The sequence below is a fragment of the Ictidomys tridecemlineatus genome, chromosome 1, assembly GCF_052094955.1.
Source record: "Ictidomys tridecemlineatus isolate mIctTri1 chromosome 1, mIctTri1.hap1, whole genome shotgun sequence".
Lineage (NCBI taxonomy): Eukaryota > Metazoa > Chordata > Mammalia > Rodentia > Sciuridae > Ictidomys > Ictidomys tridecemlineatus.
The window spans coordinates 149,367,238-149,377,267 of record NC_135477.1 but is presented as its reverse complement, the minus strand read 5'-3'; the positions used below and the strand labels follow the sequence as shown (position 1 = coordinate 149,377,267).

The window sequence follows — 10,030 nt, the reverse complement described above, 5'->3', positions numbered from 1 at the left end:
TGTCAGACAACAGACAAACACATGGCAGCCAGAAAAATCCCCACTGAGTTTGGGCGGCTGATTTCTCTGGCAGCAAATGAAAGCTTTAGCGATTGCCCCTGAGGACTGGCTGAGCATTGGAGCCCTCTCTCTGTGGGCGCCCCTTCCCCCACATTCTGGGCTGTAGTGGGTGTAAATGTGTGCACCGTGGGGTGCAGGCACCCTCGTTCATAATTTTAGGCAGCTGCACACCCGACTCAGGGACACCAGACCAGCATAATTCATCCCACACCTCACAGCCAGGGTGACTCCAGCCTCAATAGACAACAATTTGAAGGCATTGTTTACAAATCAATTTCCCCCTCTAAATAGGCTGTTACAAGAGTGGACCCTTCTGCTTGCCCAGCCTAGGCCCACCTGTCACTGGGACTTCCTAACCAGTGGTCACACTGTATTGATCTTTTTAATCCCCTCTCTTTGAAACACGGAGCCAGCTGATGTGGAGTTCCTCAAAAGAAAGACTCTCCCGCAGCCCCTACCTCTACAGGTAGCTGCATATAGGGGCTAATTCCCACTAAAAAGTCTTAATTGGCTTATGGGGCGCCTGAAAGATCTCCCTTGTGTTTACATCGTGAAAGGAAATGATAGATCCCAAACACCTTAGTCTGTCTTTATCTGGTTCTTGGTGAAAAATCAGGTGCATTTATTTTTTAATTGTTTTTGACACAGCAGTGGAGGGTTTGGAGGTCGGTGGGGATAGTGTTTCACTTTAGTGGTTGAGCCACCAGCAGAAGGGAAGAAAAGCCCCCAAAGACACTAACATTAGGCAAGAAACTTGGTGACTTATTTTTCACTCAGTTTTTATTTACACGAAGCATCTGCAGTACAAAAATGTAAACTTCAATAGCTCATAATAATAGAATAAACTCTTTATGTACAAAAATACATTTTCATATGAATGAAGCATCTTGAATAAATTAAAGTACCCTCCAGCCCCGTGCCTGAATAGCTACGCAAGCGCTGGGGTTCTTCCTAGAGCGAGCCGGCAGTGGTGGGGGTCGGGATCCATAATGCATGAAGCCCACTCCTTGTGTCTCCTTTTTAAGCCTTTTCATTGTATTGTCAGCCGGCTCAAACCGAATTTTCATGCTCGTTTTTCTTCATTAGAGTTCTACAAATTGTAAAATTGACTTTTCACCTCGTCTTCAGGGGCTCATCTGTCTCTTTTCCAAATCACACTGAAGTGGTGGCTGGGGTCAGTTCTGAGCCAGCCACAAAGGAGGTTTTGTGGAGTTCAGAAAGTGCAAAAGGAAAGGCCGTCTGGGGGCGGGCAGGAGGGGCCCAGGGCTGAGAGCTGGAGAAACAGACTAAGGGGCAGCCATGGCAAGGGTGCAGCGACCTAACAAGCGGCTCAGGTATTCCCTACCCTTTTAAAGCTCCCGCTTCCTCCCTCTGCCTGGAGTGGGGGGCTCCCGAAGCTACAGCTGAGTCCTCGTGTATTGCCCATTAGCTTGGGGAGAAGACGGTAACGGGGTCTAAAAAGAGCCTAGTGGTAAGGAATGAAACACGGCGTCGTGTGGAGCAAGTCTTTGGGCAGGCCAGGGAAGGAGAAAAGGGGATCGCCGGGGCCATATGCGAAATCTTCGGAAGCCGCGGGGCTACTGGGGTCAGAGAGTGGTGAGGTGGCGGCGGCGCACGGGGAGGCCGCGGTACCGGAGCCCCAGGACTCGGCATCGCTGGCTGGGCTCGGGGGTCCGGGCAGGCAGGGGGCACATTGAGGAGGTAGGAGGCGCTCCCGGGCAGCGCCCCCGGGCAGTCCTTGATCGGCCAGGCGCAGTGTCTCGGCCAGAGCCCAGATGTAGTTGTAGGCGAAGCGCAGCGTCTCGATCTTTGTGAGCTTGGTGTCATCAGGGAAGGAGGGCAGCACACTACGCAGCGCGTCCAGCGCCGCGTTCAAATTGTGCATGCGGTTGCGCTCGCGATCATTGGCCTTGACGCGCCGGCTCCTGCGTAGTGAATGTAGCAGCGCCTCGGAGCGCACTCGCCCACGGCCCCTGCGCCGCCGCCGCTCCTGCTCCTCGTCCTGCGCCCCAGGAACGTCTGACGCCCCAGAGATCCCAGGTGCGCCCCTGCGGGCCGGCGCGGACGGCCCCGAGGTGGAGACAGGCAATTGGAGCCTGACACAGTCCTCCTCGTCGGTGAGGAAGCCGGACAGGTCGCTGCTGCTGTTGTTGCTGGCGCAATCGAGGTCGGAGAGGCAGGTCTCCAGCGGGGCTGGCATCTTTGCGCTGTGCAGGACTGACAGATGGACAGAAGGACGTTTAAAGGACAGGAGCCCGGGCTGAGGGCAGGGCCGCTGGGGGGCACTTACGTTTCGAACGGCCCGGGCTTACTTTGTGCCCGTTGCGGGCGCGAGGGCCTGGAAGGGCGCAAGGGCGCAAAGGAAACTTGGCTTTGCCTTCTCGCCTCGCCTGCAGGAGCCACGCGCCGGGCTGGTCTCCCGAGTGATGTCGCCGGCGATCAGATCAGCTCGTGTGAGCACCGAGTGTGGCACACGACTGGCCTCAGGACCCCTTAAGTACCCGGCGCAACAATGGGCGCCCCCCTCCCTTGCCACCTCCGCCCCCGAGGCAGCCCCGGTGAATGGAGCGAGGCGGCAGGTCAGCCCCGTGCGGCGCCAGGGTATTTGCATAATTTATGCTCGCGGGAGGCCGCCCCTCCCCCCTCCTGGAGCGTGCCCGTAATTACCGCCGGCCAATCGGTGGCCTTGCCTGGCCCCGGAGCCAGCTCCTGCTAAACAGGCCCGGGCGTCTCCAGGCAGTGAAACCCGGGCGGGGGCGGCGGGCGATTAGCGGAGCAGGCACGCTCCTCCAGGGGCGGGCCTGCGCCCCTCGCTGGGGTGGGATGGGGAGGCGGGGCGCGGGCAGGAAAGTGTGAGCTGCTCTATGAGCTGTGGAAACCTGGAGCCCGCTGAGAGTCTGGGTTCCGTTCTCACTCCGGCTGCTGAGTGGCCGCCTTGGCTCTGGGCTAGTGATTTCACCTCTGAGTGAAATTCCTCATCTGTAAAATGGGACAGAGGTCTACCTGTGGAAAATGACATAAGATGATGATCGTGAGTCATTTGGCAGGGAGTTTTTGTAACAGAGTCCTGATTGCGATATGCAATTGAGAACCGGTGAAAAACCCATGTCCAAATAGACTGGAGATTGGCCAGGTGACAGTCCTGGAGCCCGGAGTGGAAATAGGCGATCCTGCTTCTTCCAAGGTTGATAAAGAAACAGGGGAAGAAATCTATTTGCCTTCATCTAGTAGGTGGGAGGGGAGAGGAGTGAGGAACCCAAGCCAGGCTGGAGTGAATCTTGACCTCACCAATCTTTTCTCCCTCTACTTTCAACTGCCAAACACCCATAAAGTAGCAAAGGTGCTAATCGCCTCCCCTAAGGTACCCCTGAGAACTTGCTTCCCCTATCTCCAGATAATTCTTTTGCGTACAGCCTGTGTGGTGAATCCCAGTGCCAGCCAAGGGGAAACTTCTTCGCTGGACCATAGAAAGCAGGACTACAAACAAACAATGGAATTCCTCTCCCTCAGTCTCTTCTACCTTTCGGGTTATAAACTCACCCATTCCAGCAGAAAGTTTTCACTTTTGCAGATCAGGAGTCACTTTAGCTACTAGAGAGCAAGAGTCTCAGACACACCCCAGCTTTTACTGGGCAGGAAATAGTTAATAAGGGACAACCCTGGATTATAGGGCAGGGGTATTAAAAAACAAAATGAGCAAAAAGTTCCAGCCCCCTCCCCATGATATCTGAGTGGAGGCCTCAGGCCTGATGCCTGGCCTGCTGCCCTCAGAGGGGACTCTGCTTGGAGCATCAGTCGCTTTGTGGAGAGATGCTCTCTGGAGGTAGTGTATCCTTCCCGCAGACTAGGGACTAGCACTTGCCTTCTGGTTCAGGGGATACCGCTGAACCCTCCCCTTTCCCCTGCCACACCCCACTTGTGCACTGCCCTCCCCCCACCAGCTGGCAGAAAGCTGGGAAACATATATAAAGATTTGAGGTTTGTTAGAAGTCAACAGAAAGTGGCTTCCACTAGCTTATTCGTGAGAAGGCAACTGTTGGACAGATGCTGGGGCACCTCAGGAGACCCAGTACTCACTCTCTCTATCCTTTTTCTCTCCCTGGGTTAGCTTCCACTTGGCCCCTTTACTCTCCCACTTGCCTGACCTTCTGATACTCCTGGGCCCTGTATTTTTTTTTTTTTATTCATGTTGCCATTAAAAAAATACCACAAAGTGGGTGGCTTAAAAGTTTAGTCTCTCACAGTTCAGAGAAGACCAGAAGTCTGAAATTAAGGTGTCAGTCAGCAGGGTTGGCTTCTTTTTGGAGACTCAGGGAAAAACCTGTTTCATATCTCTTTCCTAGCTGCTGGTGGCTCCTGGCAATTGTTGCTTCATTGGTTAGTAACTCCAGTTTCTGTTTTCAGTGTTTACATGGCTTTCCCCTTTGTGTCTCATGTTTTTGGCTGTTTCTTAAGGAGTCTTATTGGATTTAGGGCCCAGCCGAATCCAGAATGATTTGCAAGGACCCATATTCTAAATAAGGTCACATTCTCAGGTTTTGGGTAGACATGTCTTTTGGTGGACCACTGTTCAATAAACTGTAAACCCCCTTTCCAGATTCCTGGAGTACAGAATTGGTTTGGCCAGGGTCACTGGGATAGAATTTTGTCAGTTTTTGGGCTATCTCTTGAAGAGCCTTTCTTCTGAAGAGAAAAAGCTGGTTTCTTCATCAGTGTGTTGACACCAGAGAGGTCTTCTCAGAGAAGAAAGAAAAACCACTTCTCTGTTGCCCCTGGAGCCTTAAGTCAGATCTCTAGGACTGCTTAGAACAGGTGTGCGCCTTCGGTCCCAGAGTCAGTAAAAAGGGCATCTGGCAGAGAGGACAAGTGGGAGCTAAAATTCAACCTGTTTGCCACCCACCATCCCATGTATCCTAAAGTGAGCTACACCTGTCCCCAAAGGGCACATTGCAAATGTACACAAAGGCCTCTTTTGAGCTAGTAGTTGATCTGTGCTTTATCTTGTCATTGCTTGAAACTTAGTGACCTGTCTAGGCAGAGATCTTAGCCTTGCCCTGCCTGCCCCTGGCTCCTTCCTGGATGGCAGTGCTTTGATAAGTGCATAACGGGCCCCTTCTGTAAGAGATGCACTGAGGGTAGAGCTGGACCTGAGACTGGCAGATGAGAATGAGGGGGACAGCTTTAAGCCAGGCCCTCTAGGTGGATATGTGTCCTTGCTGAAGGAGATCAAAGTTTCTTCTGCCCCCTAAATTCTTCTAAACTCATGAGCACATCTATGCAAACTCCCACATAGGATGTAATATGGTCATGTAATAAATCTAACCACAGTAGGCGCCAAGGTGACAAGTGTTGCACCAGGTGTTCTACTTCCTGACCTTTTGAGATATCCAGCTGTTGATCTGCTGGGGAGCAGGAGCAGGCAGGTAGGGCAGAAATCCAGAGGACTAAGAATAAGCCAGAGTTTCTCATACTGTGTTCAAATGGAGTGGTAGTGACGGTGGTGGAGGGAGTGTGTGTGTGTGTGTGTGTGTGTGTGTGTGTGTGTGAGAGAGAGAGAGAGAGAGAGAGAGAGAGAGAGAGACAGACAGACAGACAGACAGACAGACACCAGGAAGATCCCCTCCCAGACTCCCTGAATCAGAATCTCTGGAGATCTGACCTACATGCTGAAGTCACTATTGACTGATGTTTACAACCAGTATATTCATAAGGGAGTACATGTCACTTTTAGTTTTCCTATCCTGTACTTGCCTAAGTCCTTGAGGCAGGTCGGACACATTTATGTGACAGCTTGGAAGTGCTCCCAGTGATTCCTATGGCTTTGCCTCTTGGCCTATAATTAGGGGAGGGAAGGAAGGGAAGGACCCCTGAAAGGTGCTCTAGGGTCAGAAGGTACACACTTTTTCTGTGTAGCCCCAAGTCCTAGAGCTCTGACTCAAGGCTCCATGGGACAACTGGGAGGTATTTTTGCTTCCTTTTTGAGAAACTCTCTCCTCCCCCCCCCCCCCCCCCCCGCCACTTCTTTCTTTTTCCTTCTCCTCCCCCTTCTTCTCTTCCTCCTCTTTTTTTTTTCTTCTTCTTCTGCCCTGATGGGAATTGATCCCCATGCATACTAGGCAGGTAGTATACCACTGAGCCAAACTCCCAGCCCTCCTAACCATTCTAAAGTAACAGATGGGGAGGAGTGGGTAAAGGCTTGCAGGGTCTATTGAGATTCTTGGTATACTATTTTTTTTTATTTCTTAATGAAAAATGGCCAGAATAGGGGGGAAAGTAGTACTAAATTATCAACATTTATATATGACAAATTAATGTGGTCAACACATGAAAATACAATGCAGCCTATGCTCTTCACAAACAACTTCAGGATTTTAAAATGGCATCAAAGTTACAGTGCCTAGAGGGAGAGCCAGGGGTGGATCCAGATTTAGATTTGTGTTGAACATCTTCCTCATCTCTGTGTCTTGGTGACCATGTGTGATGATGACTTCATGGGAATCAGAATCCAGAGACTTTGAGTCCTTTTGTGAGTGTAAGACTGAGCCCAATGACCTCCTTGCTATCCCCCTTCAGATATCAGGAACACGTAAGCCTAAGGTTGAGCAAATGATCTTTCAGAGATGCTGTAAGGGGAACTAAGATGAGAGGTTAGTGTGCTGAAAATACAGGGACAACAATCTGAATGTGTTAGGAGAAGGGGAACACCATGACATTTCATTCCCTCCTAAATTGTTTTAGTTGAGATTGATCATTCTTTGTCTGCTCTGATTGAAATATTAATTTCAAGAAAGCCAAAAGTAGATCTGAGTTTTATGGTGTTACAAGGTAAGTAAAAAAGATGACAATACCCATGAACTCTCTGCTGCAATTAATCATACATAAATGGTGCTGGCACCTTATTTCACCACTCAAGGCATTGGACACACTGAGTTCATAAGGCCATCCAGCAATGGTAACTTCCACAAGGACATTCTTGATGGGGAATTTTGCACAAAGTGGAGTGGTAGAGAGAGCCATCCTTTCTAACTATCAATCCTTATTTTTGCTCTAGGGCTACCTTGGGGGAGGGGTGGCATTGGTTTTGTGGGTGGCATTTTAGAAAGAAAAAGTTGTAATCTTTTTAGGGAAAGGGAAAGAAAAGGTGCAGTTACTCAAGAGGAAGGGATGAAGGCTGATGTTGGACATGAAGACTCTCTTGCTCCTTTCAGGGCATTAACTACATGGCAGATATGCAGTTGCGTTTCCACATAAGAGCAGCAGGGTGGGGTTGGAAAGGGGAAACAATTCCCTATTTTCTTTACTGATGACCCATGACAGTTGTGGAAGGGGGGGTAAAAGGGAGGGGAGAAACGAGGCAGGAGGGGGGGAACAGAGGGGTCTTTCAGTGACAGAGCAAGGAAAATGGCAAATTATCCATGGTTTCCAGAAATCCGTGGAGGCCCCCTCGGCCCCTGCCCTGCTAAATACAGTGCCGTCTGTATGCATTTCCCACCTCAGAGTTGTCTGCTTGAATATTCCCTGCATTGTGCATGGACGTGTTTGGTTGTGTACAATCTGCCTACATGTGAGATGAATCTTGGGCTTCAGTGGGGGCCCTGGTGCAAATCTTCTTTATTCTATTAAGTGTAAGAAATGCCAAATGACACTGTGTAACTCTGCAGCCAAATAAATTCTTTTCTGCAAGAAGTTTTCAAATTTGAATTGGGGTTCTCAAGCTTGCAGTGGTGTGGGGGAACAATATGTGCTTGGGCTGGCCCTAAGTCTGAAGCCTGTTTGCATTTGGGGCTAGCCTTGGGGGAAACAATGTCCTTTTTGTGCCCAAAGGAGAGTCGGGAAGACAAAGGGGGTGTGCATGCTTGTGCAGGGAGGGTCCACAAGGGTGCAGGTCCTGAACTGAAGAGGAAGGGAGCAGGCAGAGGTGTTCACCCCACTCCTCCTCATTATCAACTGATGTGAAAAGGAGTCTTCGCATCAGTTGATAATGTTACAGATAAACCCAGAACTGCCTGAAAAGCCTCCAAGTTTTGTTTTCCCATTGATTTCTTGAAATTAAATCTTTTGGGCTCAGATAGGCCACCGCCACCACCTACAAATCCATAACCCTGCTGTTGTTGTTACTAGGTTTTAGCTCTCCAAATTCAGGCTGCATGAGCCATGGGAAGTTGCTAAAGCCAACTTATTTTTGAATTCTTGAGAACATCTTCAGTAGAGAAAAAAACCCACTTCTCCCACACCAAACCCCATGCTTGTGGGTCAAGTGTGGAAACACTGTTCAAGATAGTTTTCTTCTGTGTACACAAACAAAGTCACAGTGAAATTTATCCTAATGGAATTCAGCTATTGCTTTATGGAAAGAATTCAGAAATAAACTCAGAAATAGCTCAAGTGTTTTTTTTTTCCTTTTGCTTTTTTTCTATCTTAACACTTGGCTACATAAATTCACGTTGAGTTCGAACACAAATGCATTTTGTTTGTAGTAATTAAAATGTTTTAATGAGACAACCATAAAATCCACCATTAATTATTTTATTTCAAACACTTCTGCCTTCTTTTGAACCAGGTCTATTTAGAAATAGTTTAGAGAGTAGCCTGCAGTTTTATTCTTTCCTCCGCATTATACACAGGAGTGGAGAAGTCATTTATAAATAATTACACAATGTTTTGGGTCTTTGGGCTTGTATAATATATCAAAGCGATTAGTACACTTATTGTTCCATTGTAAATGCTTTTTTTCTCCTTTCAGTTTCACTTGCCTTGTCTTCTAGCTAAACCTTTTTCTGGAAATCTTTTGTCTTCTTCATTCTTTTTGCTTGTTACAGTCCAGGAGCATTCTTCTTATTCAAACACTCGCAGCAGGGGCAAAGAAAGCGACTTCGGCCGCATCTTAAGTTTTACCATAACTTTCTGGCATTTTCTTTTCTTCCAGTTTTCCCAGACTACCTAGGGGCAATGAAGAATTATAACATACATGAATTATTGGTACTCCCCTCGAGTTAAGGGGGAGGAAAGTGCCTCATTTTCTATGCCCCCAAAGGACCGAACGAGCGGGCGGCCGCTAAACAATGTATTTATCACTTTGCATCTCTTTGGGACGCCCGCCGCGCCCCAACCCTCGCCGCCGCCGGGTTTTTTGCTCTGGCCCCCGGAGAGCCGCCGTTTTTTCCATTTCTTTTATGAAACTACAAATAAAGACCTGGACTGGAGGAAGGGGGTCTCCCCCAAGCCTTGTGCCACGGGCACTCGCACCGCGGCGCTTCCCACGGCTGGAGCCTCGGCGAGTCCCGCAGGGCGACGCGGGGGCTCGTGGGGCCGGCCGGGTGGGTGCCCTGACCTCGCTCGGGGTCAGGGGAGAGCCGGGACACTGGTACAGACCGGTCCCCGGGCACCCAGAGGGCCGGCTCACAGCCGGAGCCGCGTGAGGGGATTAGGACCGCACGAGAGGCAACTGCACCGAGGCCTCCAGCCACGTGAGGGACAGAGATGGCTTCAAAAGTCCCCAACATGCTAATCCTTGTTATCCGGCAGGACGACGGCGATCGCGCAGAGCTCCCCCCCCCCCCCCCCCCCCCCCGGCCTCCTCCTCGCTGCCTGCGGGTTGGGGGTGCTCCCAGCTCCCTTGGCCCCTGGCTTGGGTTTGGATGACAATCTGTCCCACCCTGCCCCCATTGCTGGGACCCCGGGGGGGGGGAGGGGGGTGCAAAGTGCAGTAGGTTCTTGGCGACTACTGTGCCCCGCAAAAAAGCGTGGGGGGAATTTGTTACACTTAGAACTAAAACTTTAGACACTCGCCTCATAGGGTTATTAGGATGGTGCACCAGGATGAATTCTGGGGGAGATGGCGGGGGTGTAGGCATTGGTATTAAAAGAGGGTGTTCAATGAGAAAACAATAATGATGGGTGAAAGCAAAGGGCGAGTGAAGAAAACTCACGGGAGAGGTGCAGCTATCCTGCCTGGGCGGTTTTGGAGGCT

The 10,030-nt window shown here is 50.2% G+C and overlaps 1 protein-coding gene across 1 annotated transcript; it reads right to left on the bottom strand.

The window, feature by feature from the left end:
- Window positions 1-822: 822 nt before the first annotated feature.
- Neurog1 (neurogenin 1) lies at window positions 823-2,754 on the bottom strand. Its single transcript, XM_078020757.1, has one exon. The coding sequence runs from the start codon at window positions 2,258-2,260 to the stop codon at window positions 1,526-1,528; it is 735 nt and encodes a 244-aa protein (XP_077876883.1). The 5' UTR covers window positions 2,261-2,754; the 3' UTR covers window positions 823-1,525.
- Window positions 2,755-10,030: the final 7,276 nt, after the last annotated feature.

Bases quoted from the DNA above. Each gene is read 5' to 3' on its own strand.
- Neurog1 (XM_078020757.1), bottom strand. From the start codon at position 2,260: ATGCCAGCCCCGCTGGAGACCTGCCTCTCCGACCTCGATTGCGCCAGC.